The sequence below is a fragment of the Culicoides brevitarsis genome, chromosome 2 (genome assembly GCF_036172545.1).
Source record: "Culicoides brevitarsis isolate CSIRO-B50_1 chromosome 2, AGI_CSIRO_Cbre_v1, whole genome shotgun sequence".
In the NCBI taxonomy this organism is placed as follows: Eukaryota; Metazoa; Arthropoda; class Insecta; order Diptera; family Ceratopogonidae; genus Culicoides; species Culicoides brevitarsis.
In genome coordinates, this window is record NC_087086.1 from 35,841,254 (window position 1) to 35,864,996 (window position 23,743).

At 29.1% G+C, this 23,743-nt stretch overlaps 1 protein-coding gene across 1 annotated transcript; it reads left to right on the top strand.

Annotated features, from left to right (window-relative positions):
• The first annotated feature begins 136 nt into the window (after positions 1-136).
• LOC134830984 (protein bric-a-brac 1-like) lies at positions 137-22,931 on the top strand. Its single transcript, XM_063844609.1, has 4 exons — positions 137-1,583; positions 18,190-18,247; positions 20,305-20,717; positions 22,057-22,931. The coding sequence occupies exons 1-4, from the start codon at positions 639-641 to the stop codon at positions 22,774-22,776; spliced, it is 2,136 nt and encodes a 711-aa protein (XP_063700679.1). The 5' UTR covers positions 137-638; the 3' UTR covers positions 22,777-22,931.
• Positions 22,932-23,743: the final 812 nt, after the last annotated feature.

The following is a 23,743-nucleotide window of genomic DNA, read 5'->3' on the forward strand; positions in this document are numbered from 1 at the left end:
AAAAATGTTATTATGGGAACATACATTTTGTATTTGTAATAAAAATAAATAGTAATAAAATATATTTATATATACTCTACATTCATAAATAATAATAATTATTATTATTACTACACAGACAAATGAATAACGTCAATATAATAACGGCAGAACTTAAACAATAATAAATATTACAAACTAAAAAGAAACATTATTATTGTGTTTAGAGACTGACTCTCGTGTACGAACTCTTGTGCACTACGGAACGATATCAAACAAACAACATTCATTCATATTCCGCCATATATACGACGTACGGGCATCGTGGAGGCGACGCAGGAGAGTATAGCGAGCGCTCAGTTTTACAGAAGGGGCGAGTGAGTGATTAAAATGCTTTGTCACATGTGACACACAGAAACAAATTGAATAGTTAGGTACAAATTTTTCGTGTATGTTGCTTGATGATCACGTTGATGATGATGATTGAACCGTCAAACATTCTCTTATCATGCAACAGTTTAGTCGTCGTCGTACGGGAAATGCAACAATGAGACATGCTTTTTTAAATTGCTTGGTTTGAATTAATCGGAAAATTAAACTGAAAAATAATAAAAAATATTAAAAAAATATTAAGAACCAATAAAAAAAATTAATTAAAAATGTCACTTCACGAATCTTTACAAGCTCTGTCTGGTTCGCCCAGTTACGGGCACAGTTATAGTCCATCGCCGAGATCCAGCAGTGTGAATGCCGCCCAAATCTCCAAATCGAATAATAATAATAATAACAATAACAACAACAACAATAGTAATACCAGTAGTAGTAGTAACGGACAAGCCCAGCAATTTTGCTTGCGTTGGAATAATTATCAGACAAATTTGACGAGCGTCTTCGATCAGCTGCTCCAAAGTGAGTCCTTTGTCGATGTTACGCTCGCCTGCGATGGGCATTCCATAAAAGCGCACAAGATGGTCCTTTCGGCATGCAGCCCGTACTTTCAAACGTTGTTCTTCGACAATCCCTGCCAACATCCCATCATCATAATGCGCGACATCAAATGGGCCGAACTCAAGGCAGCTGTCGAATTCATGTACAAAGGCGAAATAAACGTCTCCCAAGAGCAAATCGGACCCTTGCTCAAAGTTGCTGAAATGCTGAAAATTCGCGGATTAGCTGAAGTCAATAGTGATCAGGAACTTACCGCGGAAATTCCCGAAACGATGGCAAGTACGGCTTTCGCCACGGAAGAAACTGTCGTCAAAAAGGCACGTTTAACGAAGGAATGTCAAGAAAGTCCCGTTGAGACGCAGGCACGTGACACAAATATCATACCAAAGATGCGGAAACGTCGATGGCCATCGGGCGATTGTTCGAGCTCCATCGAATCGCCGAGTAACAGTGTGCAGGAAAATATGGAGCCTCCATCGCCGATTCCCTCGGGCGGGGGTATTCCTCCCCCGAATGCCATTTCTGTGGGTGCAGCGATTTCGCCAGCATTTCCGGGCACGCCAACGCAACTAGAAGCTGTCGGAGCAATTCCAATGGTGCATGACGACATGGAAATCAAACCGGGCATCGCTGAAATGATACGAGAGGAAGAAAGGGTGAGTTTTAAAAATTTTCTTAAAATTAATTTTTTAATTGAGTATCAAGAAGAAGTTTATTGAATTGATCAACAAAAAAAAATAAAAATGACATTTCGATCAAAATTAAATCAAATTCTGTATAAAACATTTCCTTTGAGCGAAATGTTGAAACAATGTCGGAAGTCATAATAAAAATTCATAAAATATATGACAAAATTTAGTTAGAGAAAAAAATTTATAAAAATGTTTAGCATGTTTTTTTCACGTTTTTATTATGTCATGAATGTTGAAATAGTGTTTTATCACTTTTTCTGGCCTGTGAGCAGTGGCGAAGTGTCATTTAACCAGCGAGAATGGACTTTTTATTACTAACGTATTATATTTTTTTGTTATCATCAACTTCTATTTAAAAACAAAAAAATTTTTTGCACTATTTTTGAATGTCTTTTGTGTTAATTTTTTTATCGGTAGATTTTTATGTTAATTTTCGTAAAAAAAAAGAAAAATTTCTTGAAGGAAATTTGTTTTAAAGATTTTTTAAATATAAAATAAAATATTTAATATAAATAAAATATTTCTAAAAAAAAATATTTGCTCTAAAAATAAATTTTTTTATTTAAAAATAAATAAAAAATAATATTTTCAACAACTTTGAATTTAAAAAAAAATTAAATTAATTTAAATAATACAATTTGAACAAAAATATTTAAAAATATAAAATTAATATAGGTAAAATAAAAATATTTAAATATTTAAAATTATGCGAAATTTAAAAAAATATTTGAAGACAATAAAAAAAATTCTTGAAGAAATTTCGTTTTTAAGGATTTTTTCTTATAGAATTTTTTCTAAAAAAAATTATTTTTAAAAAAACTAATAATTTTGATTGAAAATTTTAACAAAAACTAATTCTTTCAACTAACTTTGAATTAAAAAAAAAAGAAATTAATTTAAATTGAAAAAAAAAATAATGTAACAAAATTTTACAAAAATGCAAAATAAAAAAATTAATAATTCAAAATAATCATAATATTTTTATCTCGAAGAAATTTCGTTTTTAATGAATTTTTTTGATTTTTTATTATAGAATTTTTTCTAAAAAAAAAATTAATTTGTTATAAAAATTTAATTTTTGATTAAAAAACAAAAAAAAAAATTTTTTTAAATAATTTTAAATTTGAAAAAAAAAAAATTAAATAAAAAAATAATACAGCCATGAACCCATCAATGACAAAAAAATGAAATTTTTTTTTTTTTAATTTTTTAAAAAATCTTGACTAAAAAAAGTTTTAAAAATTTCTTAATAAATATTTTTCTTGATAAGATATTAAAAAATTAAATTATTTTGAATTTCAAACAAAATTTTGTAAAATTAAAAAAAAATTATAAATTTTTCAATTAAATGTTTTTCTAATTTTCATTAAAAAAGCAAAATCTTACGTAATTTGCATAAAATTAATCATAAAATCTCAAACATATCCAACATTTCATATCCACGATCAATGAAACTCTTTGTTCACTTGTCGATCCGTCGGACAAATCATTGATCGCAATCGATCAAGCAACATATTCCACGCAATTTATCGCTTCGATCAACACAAAACTTGCATGTCTTCACAGTAACATGCCACTCCAATCTCTTCCCGATCAAAAATCCTTGATTGATGCTCAAATCAATCAAATGCTCTCTTTTGTAACAACAACATTGCACGAAACAAAAAAAAAGATTGTTGAAAGTAAATCCTTCCCATCTGAATCGCCGATATGCTCGATAAAAATTGATATTGTCAGAAGCACCTCCGTTCATCCATTTCGCTACTAATTTCGATCTCGGGATGCAATTAATTGTACTTGCATCTCGCTATTTTTCAATCTGTGCTTTTTACTGCACAAAGCATCAGAGGAAGATAGATATTGGCAAGAGAAAAAGGAGCGCATCGCACAAAAAAAAATCACGCCTTATGTTCAAATCCAATAAAATGTATATATAAGCAAATTTCGAATGATAGCACGCCGCGCTTTTAGTCATTCTTTTTAATCATTTTCCGCTACGTTTTTCCCGAAAACACGACGACTACAAAAAAAAGAGCCTTTGCAATCATTCCTTTTAATCATTTTGCGTGCATATGTGTTTAGACAAAGAGTGGAGCAAAGCACATGCAGTCCCCGAAAAAAAAGCAGCGCGTTTTCTTTTTGTGTCTCTCGCTACATATGACGAGCGAACAGTCACTAAAACATAATAAATCTGCAGGCATTGATAAGTTTTTTTTCTGTAGTCCCGCTTTTTTCAACTCCTATTGCTTTTTCGTTGTTGTTGTTGTTATTGCGATAGATAGGAGCCGAACTTCGAAGAGCAGGTATCGTGCCTGTGTGTCGTCGTCGTATGTGCGGAAAAACTATAATATCTGACAGGAACGCACGATCCTTTTAATCCTTTTCCCTCGCAGTATAAAATACAAAATCGAATATGTATGCACAAAAAGTCTATTTCTAGTCCTGCTTTCTCTCTTATGCTCCATGTCAATACTGTGGCGCGTATAGCGTGTCCTTTTATAAATGTAGAAAACCACCTTCTCTGCCTGTATCATTTTAACAATTGAATTTTGCATAGACGCGCTTATGTTATATGCATGCATTTATTCTAAAAAACCTACTGCTACCTCTAAAGAGATGCAGATTAATATATATATATATATAACTCATATATATTTGCGAGGTAGAGGTTTTCGCAAAATTTTAGCTGGTTTGTTCTGCACATTCATAATAAAAGTCTTTACCCCATGTTTGCCTCTTTCTCCAAAAATTTTCCACGACGACGTCGTACACGAAAATATTTTAACATGCGATTCTCTAAGCCAGTTATAGATATGTTACGTACCGCACGAATGGATCCAATGTAGCATAGGAGGCATATGTGTGCATTATTGATTCGCGAATTTTATGCTTCTACTTCAAATTAGTATGTTTTATTCATTGAGACTTATGAAATGGAAAAATTTCGCGTACCTTTGCGTTATTAATTCTTGATATCTCGCGAACGCCCAAAATATGTTCTCCTGTAAAATGATAAAAAAAAATATTTTATTACCAACAATTTTTGTTAAAGGGTTCATAGAACCAATTTGACAGTTTAAAAAATTTTTCATGAATTTAGAACAAAAATTCTTACCTCTGATTTAGTTAAAATTATTAATTAAGGTCGATACAATAATCAAAAATGTTTTCGGTTTCTCAAATTTTTAGATCTCTTAAATGTAAATTTTTTTCGCACTTTTTAATTTTGTTCTCACAATTACTTTTTTATTTTTACTTTTTTAGTTTGTATTTTTTTAAATATATTTTTCAAAAAAAATTTTTCTTAAATAATTTTTTAAAAATTTTTTAAAATTTTTTTTTTTTTTATAATTTTTTTTTTAATAAATTTTTTAAAAATATTTTTTAAATTAATTTAGATATTTTTTTTTTTTAATAAATTTTTTAAAAAAATTTTTAATATTTTTTTAAATTTTTTTTTATATTTTTTAATAATTTTTTTATTTATTTAATATTTTACTTTTAAAATATTTTTTTTTAATAAATTGCATTTTTTTCTTAAATAATTTTTAATTTTTTTTAAATATTTTTTTTAATTTAAAAAAAAAAAATAATTTTTTTAAAAAATTCTTTATTTTAAATATTTTTTTAATATATTTTTTTAATATATTTTTTATATATTTTTTTATTTATTTTCTTAAATAATCTTATGAACATTAATAAATTTTTTTTGATAAATATTTTTTAAATATTTTTTTTTTTTTTTTAATATTATTTTAAAATATTTTTTAAAAGTTTTTTAATAAATTTAAAAAAAATTTTTCTTAGTAATTTTTTTTTATATTTTTTAATTAATTTTTCTAAAACATAGGTATATTTTTTTTAGAGATTTTTAGAAATTATTTCTAATATCAAGTATCTGTAATGTAAGAAATTGCATAAAATTTCATTTTTTTTTTTAATAAAAATGATCAATTAGTAAAGAAAAATATTAGTTTCTCTTAATTAATGAAATATTTCTAAAAATAAAAAAAAATCCTTATTTCAATTTTTTTCAAAATTTTACTTCACGATTCACAGATATAGCAAAATTATCAATTTTTGGCAATATATCGCCAAACCGCTCAACTTACATCGGAAATGTCAAACATCTAACCTACAATAGGATGTCTCGTCATAATCTCGACATTCACAAAACAAATTCAATCACTTACTTGGATGACGATGTCAGTTCGTCGTCAAGCGTTACGCGGGGCGCGCGATGGATGGATATGGTGCCAAAATAAAGAGCAAAAACATCGCCGTCATACCTCGTTGTTGTACATACATAAATATTAAAAGAGTTCACCTTAATTGACACATTACCTATGGTCAATGCAAGCAGCAGACATGCACACATAATTTTCGCTGTGTGTATAAATCATAAACATAAAATGATGTACCAAAACGGAGAAACAAACAAAATTTTCATTCATTGATTTCGCATGTGAAAACCCTAAAATAGGATTAAATTAAACTAGCAAATAATTATGCAAATGTGTGAAATTCAAACTGATATTCGATTAACTGTTTCAATTTCAAAATCGATCATAAACTATAAATGATATTAATAAAACAAATGGCAGTCCAACATATTCTTAATTTTTTATGAAATATTTGGGCCATTTTGTGTATTTAATGTACGAGGCGACGTCTATGTTGCTTGTTTGTAGCTCGTTAATAAAATTGGGAATGGATTGTCTTGGCAACTCATTAATAGCTTGTATGCATATAGTGCTTTAGATGCTGCGGTATATACAGCAACGAGTGATCGCTGGCTTAAAAGGGATTAAAATCGCGTTATTTATGATTTGTGCAATTAAGAGTGGTTAAAGGTAAAGGGAAATTGATGCATGTAATTAACATTTTTGAAGAATTTTGTCAAAGTTGGTATCAATCGATGACAGTTGATGAGCTGATTTGAGTTTAAGAAGACATTGAAGCTTAACTTGACACTTTTTGAACTCACATTTGTTTAGAAATTCTTTCAGGTTGATTCAACAAAGTTTCTTAAGGCTGAAGATTGAAGATTAACAAAGACTTTCCTCCCCATGGGCGAAAAACGGGTCAGATTGATCCCTTAAGGGATCAAAATCCCTTTAAGGGATCAATTTGAATCTTAAAGAGTAAACCTGATCCCTTAAGGGATCAATCTGATCTCCTTTCGAGTTACTCATCCGCAGACCCAAAAAATTGAATCTGTCAAGAGATCATTTCGATCCCTTAATAGATCAATATGAACCCTTAAATGGTCAATTTGATCCCTTCAAGAGGTCAATTTGATCCCTTCAAGAGGTCATATTGATCTCTTAAGGGATCAAAATGATCTCTTGACAGATTCAATTTTTTGGGTCTGCGGAAGAGTAACTCGAAAGGGGATCAGGTTGAACCCTTAAGGGATCAATCTGATCCGTTTTTCGCCCATAGGGCTGATAGTCGTCTATTGAACTGATATCTCATCTCTTAAATCCGCTGATTTGTTTTATTCAACAGTTTTGATGTGATCTCCGCAGCTAATGCATTTCAATGAAAAGTTCGCTGATGTAAAATCAAAGCCTATCATCAAAAATTCATTCATAAATGGAAAAATATGAGTTTCCTCTCATTCTGAGTTTCAAAAGAAGTCACGTGACTCAAATCCAATCCAACATAAAAATGTCTTTGAATGAATTTTTTAACTGCTTGGTTGGAAATCTCCAAAACTTCTCTTCGTAACACGGAAACTCCTTTAGCTTCGCACAAGATATTCATGAAAAACTTCTGTTTCCGATCATTCTTGCTTTCCTTTTTCCAACAACCATCGAGAGGAATGCGGCGCATTTTGCGCCATCAAAAAAACACGATATTTAGATTTATTTCTTTGGTAAAATGTGAATTTTTAATTTATCGTCGCATTTGTAAAACAAGAACCGGAACAGGCTCGGTGAATTTTTTAGAAAGTGAAAAGTGGAAAATGTGATTACACACGAGAGAACGATGTTACGAGAACTCGCACATTATTGTCGCATCAACTCACTCGTATACTCTCATACCATGCTTCGGGTACATTTAGCTACTCGTTTTGTCGTAGAGTAAGAGCACAGTACTAATATCCTACCCGAAGTACATGTGTCAACAACAACGTGTGTTTCATGTGCTCAAATTATTAACCAGTGTCAATATATGCGGAGATTTGTGTGTTTAAGTAGTTGTTGTTGTTGTTGTTGTAATATGTCGTGTGCGGTGACGGATTAAATGTATGGTCAAGTCCTTTTTTAACCGCACTTTTCATTGAGAGAGAGAGTGCACACGAAAAAATGCACGCAAAAAATTTACTCAATTGCACTCGGTAATTTTTGCACGTCGTGCCACGCATATTTTCCCACCCGAAGTGAAAGTGAAAAATGTGCAATGTGCCAATAGCATATTGTTGAGTGTGGCAGCACGAGTGTCGGGTATATTACGCAAAAATGAGACCTTATCAAATATAGATCATAATACAAATAATAATCAATTGATGTATCACTTCTTTAATCAGTTAATTATCATGGGTGTTATAAGCCATACCACACATCGATTAATGTATAATTTTAAATGAAATATTTAAATCGTTTATTTACGAATGAACAGGTTGTATAGCGGGCTATATGTTGCACTCGCAAAATCACTGATTCAATTCGCATTGATTTTAATTCTATTCTACGAACGTGTGTGTGTGTGTGTGTGTGTGTTTGTCATAAACACAGTGGTGTTGGACACCATCAGCTATGCGAGTCATACGAATTTATCACATTTCGCTAAATTGATTATATTTTGGAACATGTTTCATATCATATTATATCAACTATTGTACTTTTATGTTATTTCATTATTATTATTATGAAATATAATCATAAATATAAATACACACACACGCAAGAATTTTAGAAATTGTGTCTGATCAATTTATTTGATATATATTTAACTTTTGCTTAGTGCCAAATGTTTTAAAATTACATCTTTGCTAATATATTTAAAATGATATGTTGAATTTGTGTTTAACGGAAATATTAATTAAACTTTCTTCGTGAGTGTATATGTGTCTCGTTTTGTCTTTTAGGTCATGGAATATTTTCTTTCGATGATTTATTTCTAATTTTTGGATCGTATTGTAAAATTATTTGACGAGCATTTCAATTTTATTAGAATCTTTAAGTTGATATCTTTCCATTTCGTAACTAATTTTGACTAAAAAAGTCTTCATCCATATAAAATTGTACATGTAAGGATCCTTAAATGTTTTTTGAAGATGATCGTTAAATTGGTTTATTTATCGTATGATTTTTTTTTTGAAAATGAAATATACTGATGGAGCTATATTTGATAGCCAGTCTATCGCATCTTGGTTGAGTTCATGCATTTCTCGCAATTCTCCATTGAATTTTGTAATCGTACAATCTTGTAAAATGTGACTCATAGTTTGCATTGATCCACATTCACAATTTGGCGAGTCCCTTTGTGACCATTTATGCAACAAGTAATTACACCTTCCGCAGTCAGTACGGAATCGATTTGCTTTCACCCATATCTTTCTTGGAGGGTCAAATCCACTAATGGGTCTCGTACAGTCGTCAATTAACCATGAATTGCGAGCATTTGATGATAACCACGAAGTTTTCCATAATGTCTTGACATCAAATCATGAATCGAATTGGTTAATACCTTTTAACTTCAAGAATCTTTGATATATTTTTCATGACCTTTCTTAATTTCAAATTTATTTATTTTAGTTGGGCTTTCAGGTCTAAATTTACTTTGTTGTTGTTGTTATTTTTACATCAATTCTTTATTGTTGCGACGTTTCGACTTTTAAATAGTTTTGTTCTTGTTGGATCTCTTCTGATCTTCTGATATAACCTAAAAAAGATCTTTGAAGCTAAATTTTATAAGACTTACCTTACTTGATTTCCTTCCTGAAAACTTCTGAAATAGAAAAAGTTCAATTAAAAACTTGTTAAAAAGTACTTCAAAATACTTACCATTCCTTCAAAAACCTCCTCAAATCTCCCGAGACCGCATCAAACAATTAAAACAATGCTCGTTGATTCACCCGCAAAAATGCATTTAACATTCTAAATAACATTCTAAATGACATTTGTCTTACGGGCAAAAGAATACTTGAAATGCACAAATGCAATAGAAAAGAAAGAAAAACCCACAAAATCTAAAAAGCGTCCCTTATTACCAATTCTGCCAATACATCAACGTTTTGTCGTCAACATTTCGACATTTGCTGCTATCGCTCGATTGAAAGCCAAACAAAAATCCAAAATATCCAAAGCTAATTGTAGCAAAATTTCTTTTATCACTCAAATAAGCCGTTTCAGTTTTAATGAATAGTACAGTGCACATTGTTTCGCTTTGCGTGTTCCTTCGATAGTACAAACAATATACTAATAATATGAGCGTACGATGATGCATTATAAGAACACAACAAAAGGAACAGGTTTGATTTAGCTTAATAAATAGTTAAAAGTTTCTGTTGACGAAAAATTTGTTATTCTACAGTTTTTTGAACGGCTGAAAATGCATTCAATGCAACGCATGACGACGTTCAGAGGCATAGGTCGTAGCGGGAGAGAGAGTGCATATGTACAAAAACGAAAACCTTTATTTTCGAAAATAAAACATGATCATATATTCATACCGGTGCCGGCTCATACGATGTTCAGGTTGAGGAGGTAATGATTTCAATACTACAAAAATTAAATGGAAGATTGGTTAACCGCAAACAAATTTATCACAACCTTTGTTGATAAAATTCTTGTAAAGCCCGGTCTTCTTATGCACTCTCGCAAAAATATCGCAATCGTTGGTGTGTGCACGAGGAAAATAAATATGAAAAGATGGCAAGTTGCGTTTCTGTTGTGTTCCGTTAGGCTAAATAGAATACCAAATTTTATGCTTTTCCTTTTCTGCATTTAAACTACAAATAAATATGTTTCTATCTTTGCAATGCACACGCAGCGGCAGCAGCAGCATTTGATCAAAACATTTTAGTTTTCCATTTTCTGCATTATATATTTATATGAGGCACTGTTTATTTTCTATTTTCAATTTTCTGCTTTTATACCAATGTACACCAACTCTGCTACTGCTGCACATAATATTGCTTTGATAATAATTGTACACACTGGCATGCACACTAACTAGCCTCCCATTGGTATTCTCGCATATATCTCCACTCTCGACATCGTCGTTTTCGTCGTCGTCGTCGACATCCTCCGTAAAACTCCTGCCCGAGTGCAGTGTGTGGACAATGCTTTTTATAGCGATACACTCCGCTCTCTAGCCCAAAACTAGCATACGGTGATGTATGCTTTTTAACTAAATATAAGTAGGAACAAATTTGCTATCAAGTCCATAGTTAATTCATAGAGATGTTGGGTATGTTTGTACAACAAGGAGCATTCGAATATACATAAGGGCAGCAAATTTCACAACAAAACCTCCGTATGCGTAGAGTATTTTGCATTTCTCTAACATAATAATATTTAGGAAAATTTGTTATAGTAATGCTAATACCAAGCTCATCTCTACTACATCGCTTGTGCGATGGTACGTTTGTACGGCATTAATCTACAACACGTCATACATATTTTGAAATAAATCAATTCTATTTGTTCTATGATTTGATTTTGTATTTGAAAAACAAACAACATGGTCTCATACTACACTCACACTCGACCGACATGTATAAAATATAAATATAAATGAATATTATTAGTGACTTATTACTTATTAAAAGTTGAAGTCATCTCGCATGTTGAAGCAAAATGTTCATGTTACTGTATCAAAAAGTCATTCAATTCAATCGTTTTTTATACTTTTTGTACAAAGTTTTGAATTTTTTTCAAATCTCACGAATTAAACTCGTTTCTATTAAAAATTAGAAAACTATAACTTAAACTTTCTTAAGGATTTTTCGAAAATATTTAAACTAACTTTACCTTCTTTTCAACTTACCTACTTTTAATTTGCTTACAAATAAAAATTTGCTTACAAAAAAAAATTTGCTTACAAATTAAAAATTTTAAAGCATTTCTAACATCTGACATTTTATTTTATACAAAATTTGTTTTTTTTTTATAAATCTTGTATATAAGGTTGTTGGTAACCATAGGATTTCTGAAATGAGAGACTTGTAGTGAATAAATGGCAATTAATGATGTAATGTGATCGTCATTTATCATTTTCAAACACCTCATTTCAGAAATCCTATTGTTACCAACGACCTTATATACCGTTATGTAGATAATTCTAATGGAAAAAATAGAAAATCAATTTTGAAGTTCATAAAACAATATTTTCCATCAATTTTTGGATTTTTTTTTTTGCAATTATTAAGATAAATTTTGAATTATTTCTCATAAAATCAAAAAATTAAATAAAATAAAAAAATTAAACTATAAAAGCTCATCAAAATTATTCATTCTCAATTGAAAAATTCGAATTTTTGTTAAAAATTAAAATATTTTGCGTAAAAAATTGGTAATGGAAGAACTTTTCTATTTTCGTTAAAAGAACGGACTATTTTTTTTTCATAAAAATTATTAATATTACGGTACTTACAAGATTTAAAAAAAAATAAAAATTTGTAAAAAAAAAATTTTCAGATTGTAGAAATGCTTTAAAAATGTAAATTTTTAAGTAAATAATTTATGATGGAATTATGAAATATTTTCAAAAAAAATAAGTTTAAGATATTTTTTAATGCTTGGTTTGAATTAATTGGAATAGATTTTAAACTATACTCACTTTCAAAATTTATATCCCTTTGAAGTTGCTTCTATCTGAAATGATAAAAAGACAAAAATATGAAAAATTGAATATTTGTCAAAAAAAAAAAAAAAATGCAAAAAGTTTCAAATTCGCGAAAAACTCACAAACACAAAAAATATCATATCGCGGTTCAGTTGTTTCATTTCGCGACAGAAAGACAGTCCATCAAACCATCTCCATAGAAATGCTTCGTGGTATGGGGAGTTAATGCATTTCCTACGACGACGACGACGAAAAAAAAAGAGCGGAGATTTTTTTCTCGCATATTTATTAACAATCACATGTCCACTCCTCTCATTCCAATTCGCATATCACGAAACAAAAAAAAAGCATATTCACATTTTCTAATTCAATTCACCTGACGAAATTTGTCTCCGCACAACATAGGCGAGTTCTCTGATTGCGTTGCTGCACAGAAAATTTTTCCTATGAGATCATTTCATTTCTCTTCGCCTCGCATTCGATATATTTATTTGGCGAAAAGGAAAAAAAAAAGAAATTGCAAAAATTGTCAAATAAGGGCCAGCAACTGGACTGTCTGTGGGTGGTCTATGCATACGCGCGTCTATGAAATAAAACAATTTTTCGTTCGCTCGTCTCTGCTCTACTCTAAGGCGAGGTAGGCACGATACATGTGTGTGTGCACCTCATAACAAATAATAAAAGACGCGTATATTTGATATGTTTGGGGATGTTGTAGGTGGCTTGTTGTATGTTGTTGCATTTGCATCATCATCGTCATCATCATCGCCGCATCATACGTACTACTAGAGGCACCTCGAAACAGTTGGTATGATAGATTGAAACGTCTAACAAATATAAATATTCTAGGTAAAAGGCGCACTGCTACTCCTGCTTGCGCTTTGCCTATCGTACCTCGCACATGCATGCATGATTCGTTAGTTTCACCCCTTTCTACTGATTATTTTCTCATACATGCTTTGAAATGTGTTTTACGTCGCGACGTATTCCGTGTGGCGGCGTAGATAGGCAACAAACATCGCCGCGTCGCGCGCGTAGAGACGACGAGGAATCGGTCAAAAACATTTACTTGAGCGAAATGTGAGATGAGATGCGATGCATCGCTGAAATTTATATGTATTTTATATATAAATGTTAAAAATTTTCCTACATGTTCCGTCGTCGTGCGATGGGGTGATGTGTGCGAGGAGATTGCAATAGAAGAGATGATAGATGCACATTCAAAAATATACAGAGAACATCATTTCTGGTGATGCTTCGCTGCACGCAAACTTACCTATCAACGAAAACTTTTTGCCAAAAATGCTTAGAAAACGAACACACAGACATTGATGCAAATATCAACGGATCGACTCATCATCGAATCGAACAAAAAAATTTCAATACGCTGGACTGCATCTCTCTATCTCATCGCATCGCAGTCCCAAAAACTATATGTTGAAAAGATTTTCATTTTCTTTTCATCCCTTTTTTCGACTGTGTCGCCTTTTTTCCTGTTCAGCTTTTTGTTTTAATTAGCTTTTTCGTGAAAAAGGGTATGAAAAGAACTCTAACGAACGTGAGATCGAAAATTTATTTCACCTTATCATATATCAATCACCCATTTTCAAATTTATGCATAAATGTTTCAAACATTAATTCTGCTGCAATAGTTTGTGGTCAAGCGTTCGCTCGTTTTCTCGTATGTACATTTTCACAACGACGTTCTTTCTTTATATTTTTCGATATTTAGCAAGGTACACAGACACTAATCAAAAACTGAAACAAGGCATCAAGACTTTTTCGTGTATGCCGCCCCGACAATGAATTTGTTGTTGCTACAGTGCGCGTCGTTTTCCAGGTCGTCGAAACAAATTAAAAAACTGGAAATAAGTGCACTTGTAGATTTATCATTTTTTATTACATTTATTGAAAAGTTTAATTATAAACGTATGTACTGTCTGACACGCGTTTGTTATATGCATCGTATGTGTACGTCTTCTAAATCGATTCATTTCCTATTCATTCGATTTCACATAATTTTCCTCTTCAATTCAATTACAATGATATTTATTATTTTATATATTGTATATATCACGTTGTTGTTGTTTGTAGCTGCTGCTGCTGCTGAACTACATCGGACCATTCAATATTAATAATATAAAATATATGTTTTATATTTATAATAAAAAAATATGATTTGAAACTTTATCTCCGTCTAATAATTTTCATATATATATGTTAAATCGTATTTGGAAAGGTCATTACAACATACGAACTTAGTGTCTGTTTTTAAGTTGTTTTTTACGACTGTGTAACTTTGTATCAAATTGTAATTGAGTTGAGATATAATGCTTTTACGTTACGAATTCATTTAATGGTCAAAGGGTAGTTTAGAAAATTTTTTGATATTTACTCTGAATTGACTTTTACCTTTTAAAAAATTCTCGAATCTTACAAGAAATTTAATAAGTAACCTTTTTCATAAGTTAATTTTCTTCATTTCGAGTCGTTAAAATGTCAGCTACGTTTTTTAAAATGTATCTTTAACTATGTCAGGTTTCCTGAATAAAAATGTTATGTACTTCTTAGTTTTGTTTTGGTTTTGTTGTAGGTCAAATATTTTCAATATATCGAGATTCTTCGAGTACTTTCGTTAAGCTCTAACATTTTTGCCGAATTTTGTTTCTTATAGCAACTTGCTTAGAATATACCATGCTAATAAAAGAAAGATGAATTTGAACGTTCTAACATTTTCCTTCCGCATCAAGATCTCTACTTGTTTGAAGTCTTCCAAACAGTGTTCATAACGATCCAAAAATTTTCATAAGAACCTCAACGCTATTTAAGCAAATTATTAAAAGATCTATATGGAAGATATAGATCCATGGAAGATCCATGGCATCTTAAGTTAGTATTCTGAAGCTCCTTGGAAGAGACGGAAGCTTTTCATTTGGTTCTTGCATGATGTTCCTCATGCTTTGAATAAGTTTATTTTTCAAAAAAGATATTAAATCTAAGATATTTTGTCATAAATTGAAATAGCATTCAAGACACCTGAAAAGAAACTTAAAAAATTATTTTTAAAAACAAAAAAAAAATTACAAAAAAAAATAGAGAAATTAGTCGTCTAAAGAACGACATGTTATACCGCATTTCGATGTTATATATCTACGCTTTTTAGTACTCCCCATTTCACAATTTTGTACTCCCCATTTCACAATTTTGTACTCCTCATCTTCGAAATGCGGTAAAAAAAAAATTAAGAGACTTACCTGAAACTCTGATTTTTATCTATATTTCACTAAAAAGACACTCGTTGAATACTCATAAATATCTTTTACACAATGCAAGCTAATAATAAGCACGAATAAATATAAAAAATGTGACAGGAAACTTTTTACATAATTGTCACATCCTCCATAAGTACACATATTATTTCTGATAAAGCAGTTTGACCTATGAATTTCTATTTCATATTTTTTTTTTATAAATGATAAAATATGAATGTAGAAAAAATATGAAAAAAGAAAGTAGAGAGAGCGAAAAAAGTAGCAAAAGGCTTATGGCTTCACATCCTTTTTTTTATCATATACTTAAATATATATTATAACATATAATAAAATATTCGAATATAAATAAAGACGTATAATAGACATCGCACATCGTGTTCTTGCTGCTTCTGCTGTTTTTTTTTCGTTTTGTTGATGTTGTTGTTGTTGTGAAAAGTATAGAGACATCAGAATGAGTCGTGGAGCGGCAGCAAACATAAAAACAAACATGAAAAACAATGTTATATTACATCATAAATATTTATTAGAAATACTGTTTCTTTAACGTGCGAGTAAATATATTTGTAGAAGAGAAGCGAGAATGTACCAAGAGGTAGATTGGTGGCTCACACATGTGTGTGCACTATATCTCGCCGCCGCCGCTGCTGACTATACTGCACATGAAGTATGGATGTATAATAAAAGTTTATAAAAAATGCATAGCATGACATAGAGGGTAGAAAACGCTTTTACTCACATAAATATACATGTTTATGTATATTTTTTGTTTCTTTTTAATTTTTGTAGCAGTTAACAATAAATAATAATGTAATACCATACAGACATAAAAACATACACACATGGTAGAATTCCTTTCTTCGTTTCATTTTTTGTGTTTTCATATTTTTTTGTGCATACGACGAGACATGTGTATGATGACGACGTGTACACTATCAGTTTATATTATAAATAATAAAAAATTGTATATATTTATATGGATGAACATTTATGACGTATTATTCTACATATTTATTTCATTTTCTTGATTCATATTTCTTCATCATAAAAAAAAACGTTTCTATAGCAAGGGGTAGATTTTCATTTAATATTTCATATGATATATTTTTTTATCGTCAGTAAATAAATATAAATAAAATAAAATAACTTTTAACCTCGGTCGGTACCATAACGTCGTCATCGCATCGTAAATAAATTCCTAATTCTTGTTTTATTTATTATTATTATAAATAATGCGAACGACTTATAATCAAACCCAATGTAGAAAAACAAGATACACAACTGTATGCGGTGTGTAACAACAACAACGTTCATTCATATTTAATTATTTTCAAGTAAACAATTATATTTAATAATAATTTCTTGAACTTTCATATACAATTACGCTCGATATGTATGTATTTTTAGTAGCTCTATAAATACTGCCTCAAACTTATATCGAATCAATAATAATAATATTAAAATAATAATAATAATAAAATATCTACGTTTTCTTCGTCATCATAACTTTTTGTTTACGTACAGCAAAAAAATGTGTATTAACATATATGTACGAAGAATAAAATAACAAACATGTAGCTACATTGTATATATGAATAATAAATAAAAATATATATAAATATAAAAATAAATTATCATTTTGCTTTGCATTTATATTTTTTTTTATATTTTATTTTATTTTATGTGTGTACAAAATGTATGTTTTGTTCGTTAGACATATAACATAAAACTACTGAATATGAAAAAAAAATATATAATAATAATATAATCGAAATCTTGACTTCGTAATAAAAATTCTCCACATATGCGTATAATATTAAAAAATAAAGTATAAACAACGTTCGAAAAAAAAAGTTTTTTTTTTAAAGACAGACAGAAAAACGGGAATCGAACAAATGAACATTCTACCATATACATTTTTATTTTTTTTTTTTTAGATATTATTATATTTTTTTTTCTTTTCTCGTACACATTCATATAAGATGGAAAATTATTGGGCATCGAAATTATTAATAAAGTATAATTTACATTGTAACATATTTTTGCCTCCGAACAGCGAGAGTTCTCAAGGTTTCAACAGCATTTTATTTTTTTTTTTTTGTTGGTCTTTATATGTGCACACACCAATTTTATTTATTTTTATTCCACATATATTTTATGATTACCTGTTTCTTATGTGATTTTTGCATCCGTATTTTATATTATTATCGGTTTTTATTTTAAACAACTCAAAAAAAAATCATAATAAAAAGACAGTAGGCATCATATATAATAATCGAGTAGATTGTATTTAATGATCGGTGGAAATCTCACGATTATTCAATTATATAAATAGTAAATATATATTACGATAAACATAAAACTTCTTCTTGATACTGTTTAAATATGAAATCGAAACAAAATTAATAATAATAATAATTCTTCAAGTTTTTAACATTTCCATACATTTTTTTTTTGTATATTTATATTAATACATCAATCATATATGTTTTTTTTTACAGGCTAAATTATTAGAAAATTCGCAAGCATGGCTTGGTGCGCCATCATCATCGATTGCAGGCAAGTATTTTTTTTTATTATTATTTTAATAATGATATAGTTTGAATATAAAGTTGCCTTTTTTATACAATAATAATAAAAAAAAAATATCGAGAAATGTATTTATTATTACTTGATTGCGTTTTGTTTGAAGTTTTATTTCGCCATCGTTTACAAGTCTCATGATAAATAAAAAATAATAATATAAATGTATTATTATTCGAAAAACTTAATTACACATATGTGAATAAAATAAAATTTTAGTTTATCGCCTGGTACGAAATTAATATTAAAAAATATTTTTATTTTTTTTAAGGCGAAGTAATAATAAAAGTTATTTTTTTTTTGTTTTCTGAAAAAAAAAATTTTTTTTTCTTATAAACATTAAAAAAATGAAGTTATAATAATTTTGACCTTTCTAAGTTTTTAATACACCATCCACGAAATAAACATTAGAAAAGATAAATTTATCTCAATAAAATAATCTTTACCTTAATTCCCTTTGAAATTATTATTATTACAAAAAAAATAGGCCATACTATACTCTTACACATATCATTTACAAAATCTTTCAATATAAAACAACAACTATTTTTTTTTTCAAATAAAAAAATGTATAATCTCACATGTACATCATATACGTACGCAGCGAACAAACAAAACTTTGTGTGCCTTAAAAACTTACAAAACGTGTACATTTTACTGGTAATTTCGATTTATAGTTAAATTTTTATTATTTTTTTTTCTTCGCATTCATAAAAAAAAAACAAAATATATATAAATTAATAATCAAATATTACGTAGACATATTTTTTTAGTACTCGCAGCGGTAACGGCAGCAAATATTAAAACACTGCGTACAGTAAAAAAAAAATAAAAAAAAGAGCTAATAAAAAAACAACAATCATAATTATTTTTTTTAAGTATTTCTATATTATACATTATTATTTATACTTTTAATAATCGTTCGAAATTCTCATGGTCGTCCATATAGGTTTATATCTCTACACTACACTACACGTATATATTAAAAATAAAATATAAAAGAGGAAACTTGTAGACGATTATTATTATATTATTACATATTATGCTAATAAAGCAAATATAAATTTATAAATACACACCGTGTATAACATACAGGCGCTGAAACAAAAAAAAAGCTAAAATATAATAACTTCTCATTAAAATAAATGAGATTATACAATAATATTTTAAGAAAGAAAAAACATCAGTTTCAATTTGTATATAATAATAATATAATTTTATTGAAAAAAAAATATTCATATATTTTTATACTACATATATAATAATAAAAACGTTGTACATACGTAAATTTACTCTTTTTTTTGTGAGTGTCTGTCAGCATGGCATTTTCTGTTGCGTATATAGTTTACAAATGAGTCTGTTTTTATTTTTATAAATTGCCTCAATATAGCGGTAGAGAAATATAATAATAATAATAGTTAAATTATTGATTATGAAGAAAAGAAATGCAAGGCATGTTATTAAAATACAAAAAAAAAACTGTAGGCTTCCTATTAAATGTTGTTATTATTATTCGAAAACAACAAAAAATATCAAAGTAAAAATAACACAAATTAGAAATTTTTTTTTAATATAAATAAATTATATTAAAAACAGAATTTTTTCTTACTAATGATTGATCCTTCGTTAGAAAAAAATATAAAAAAAATTCTTTCAACTTTTTATTATTTAAATATTTAAATTCTATGAATCATCAGAAGATTACATAAACGTTAAAAAAAATAAAAAAAAAATCTTCGTACGCCCGAGTAAATATGTCGATGGTGTGTTTTAATGAAACATATTATTATTATTTTATTAATGTAAACAAATCGCATGCATCGAGTGGTAAATAATTTATTTTAAATTCGACTTCAAAGGAATATTAATATCAATAATTGAAACATCTATACTGGATTTTATATTTTAATGTACAACGCCGCGTAATATAAATAATAAAAAGAAGCAGCTCGTCGTCGAATCAATCGGCGCGTCTTAAAAAAAAATTTTTTTTTTCTTAATTTTAATCGATTTTCCTCTTTTTTTCGTTCCAGGTGATAGTTATCAATACCAATTACAGTCGATGTGGCAAAAATGTTGGAACAGTCAAAACCTAATTCATCATTTGCGGTTTCGTGAAAGGGGTCCCTTGAAGTCGTGGCGCCCCGAAACGATGGCCGAAGCGATTTTCAGCGTGCTCAAGGAAGGATTGTCGTTGTCGCAGGCCGCACGGAAGTTTGATATTCCGTATCCGACGTTTGTGTTGTATGCGAATCGCGTGCATAACATGCTTGGGCCGTCAATTGATGGCGGAACAGATTTGCGTCCGAAAGGGAGGGGAAGACCGCAGCGGATATTGCTCGGGATCTGGCCAGATGAACATATCAAGGGGGTTATTAAGAGTGTCGTGTTTCGGGATGCCAAAGATTTGAAGGAGGAGCAGATGGCGATGTATGGGAGGGCTTCGGTGAGTGATGAAACTGAAAATTTTAAGAGAAAATGTTTGAATTATTTGATAAAAATAGAATTTTTACAAATTGAAAGCAAACAGACTTTCGAAAATGAAAAATTTTTATGAATTTATCTTCAAAAAATATGAAAAATTTTTAAATTTAGTAAATTTTGATACATGAATACAATGAAGTAATCATTTATATCAAAATATTTTATCAAAAACTTAGTACAAATCAAAAAAAAATATTTAAAAGAAAAAATAAATTGTTCTGCATTAATTAGTTTAGAAAATCTAAAAATCTTTCCATTGAAATCTAAAAAAAAAATTATAAAATTTTAAAAATTTTTAAATTTTTCTTCTTTTTATTTTTTTTTTTAGTAAAATTATATTATAATTAAAATTATTAAATTTTGAATAAAATGATTTTTTAGATTTTTTATAATTTTAGCCAAAATGTGTCTGTTCTAGATTAAATTGAAATTTATTAATTTTTTTTTTTTAAATTTAATATTAAAAAAAAAACTTTAAAGTTTAATTTTTATTTTTATTGATATGAAAATATTTTATGAAAAAAATTTAATTTTCATCAAAAATTGTAAATTTTAACAAGATATATAATTTACATTAAATTTAATTTTTTTTAATTTTTAATAATAAATTTAATTTTTATGTTAATTTAACAAATTATGATTTTTACCATTTTAAGAATTTTTAAAAATAATCACAGGCTACATATATTAAAAATTTCTATTAAGTTATCAATAAAAATTCAAAAAAAATTAAATTTAATTTTTCATAAAATATTTTCATCAAATTAAACAAAAAATTGTAAAAAATTAAACAAAACTCATCTTATTTAACTTACAAAAAAAAAAAATTAATAATTTTTAAATTTTTTATCAAATTTTGAGGTAAAAACCTGAAAAAAATATTTTTTATAATTCAATGAAAGATTTTAAAATTTTATAAACTTTTACCCTCAGAACATTCTTATTTTTAAAGAAATTAATTTAAAATTATTTCTTTTAATCATTTTTTTTTAATTTTATAATATACCTAAAGTTTAAAAAAAAAATTAAGAAATTTCAATTTAATCTTAAAAGACATATTTTAGCACATAAAATTAAATTTTTGCTGCTTTTTAAATAATTTCATTACTTTAAGATGAATAGGTCTCGTTGTGATATCAAAATTTTTTCGCGAATTTTAATTTTTTATCTAATATGAAATTCTGCTGAGTAAAAATTTAAAAATTTTCTACTTGTTTATCCTAAATTATATTTTTTTATGAATTTTTTAACATTTTTGATAATTTTTCATAACTTTACCTCACAAATTCCTCTATTTTCAGCCCTTTCCATTCCAAGACGCCGCTTTGGGTTATCCGCCATCCACAAACGGTCTCGGATCCCAAATGATGAGCGGTGCCGATCCGTTGTCTTCTGATGCCGTAACCGCTGCAATGTCTGCCGTTCGTCAACAAATGTGCAATATGGTAGCTGCGGCGCAACAACATCAACAACATCCGGAAGGTAACAACGTCATTGGGGGCTTTCACTTGCCCTCGCACTTGTCCGTTCATCCAAATATCAGTATACCAAAGTTAGGATCGCCGCCGGAAACTTTAACGCCGAGCAAATCATCCACGCCGCAACACATCGGTTCGCCGCCAAATCTTAGCCATATCCATTCGCAGTCGCAGCAGCAGCAGCAATCGCAGCAACAACAATCCCACAAAAGTAACCAGAATTTCAGTAGCAGCGATGCTCGCGACGATTTGTGTCACGCTACGGCGCTGAGTATTACGCGACTCGCGACATCGCCGTCGAACGATGCGCACGACTTACGAATTATTTCGCCCGAAGTGAGCCCACCAACGTCGCCATCGACACTGCTTGAGGCGCGACGCGAAAGCGCAAGCGGCGAACATTACAGAGGTCATCATTTTTCGTCCAGCAACACAGATCGCGATACGCCAAAGAAAAATTCGCAATCGCCGTCGTCATCATCGCTCGTTGACTCGTACAAAGATACGCCGATTAAAATTGAGGCGGATTGTCGTGGCGAATAGAAAATGCGTGTTATGTGTCTTTTTCACAAATAAGTTTTAAAATGAACACAAAAAATAGTATTTCGCAACAAGGATTGAAGAATACCTCATTAATTTTAACTTAAGTTTTAAAAATTTTGCTAGCCAAAAAGTTATTTATTAGTTTCTTTTAACAACAACAAATATTTTTAAATATTTCAACACAACATAATACACTTACACAAAAAAATAACATGAAAAACACACATCTAGATTAGTTAAACAATGTGATACAAGAATTATTTTTAATTGATAGTCACACCAATTCACTGAAAAACACACAAAATAGTTTTAATTTTCCGCATTTTTACCATATTTTAACATTTTTTGTAATTTTTAGTTTAAATTCTACTTTATCGATGAAATTTGTCGTACAGAATTTTTAAAAACTCGTATAAATGCTATAGAACTTCGTACTGAATCTTCTATAAATAGATTCAGTACGAAGTTTTGTAGCATTTATACGAGTTTTCGTACGTTATACAATATAGAGACTCCATACTGAAAGTTCTGTACAGTAGGTTTCAGTATAAATCTCTATAAGGTATACTTACGAATTTCGTATGTCTCCTATGGAGCTTTATACTGAAACCTACTGTACAGAATTTCAGTATGAAGCTTTATAGGAGACATACGAAAAGTCGAATTTGTACAAATTTATGCTAAAAAGCTTCATACTGAATCTTCTAAAAATTGGCTGAGTATGAAGCTTCTTAGCATAGATACAAGTTTTTGTACGTTATCTATAGAAATCTGTACAGAGCTCTGTAGGAAACATACGAAAATTCGTATGTATGTATATAATATAGAGTTTCATACTGAATCTTCCTGTACAGAATTTTCAGTATAAAGTTCTATATCATACATACATACGAATTTTCGTATGTTTCCTATAGAGCTCTGTACGGATTTCTATAGATAACGTATAAAAACTCGTATAAAGGTATGT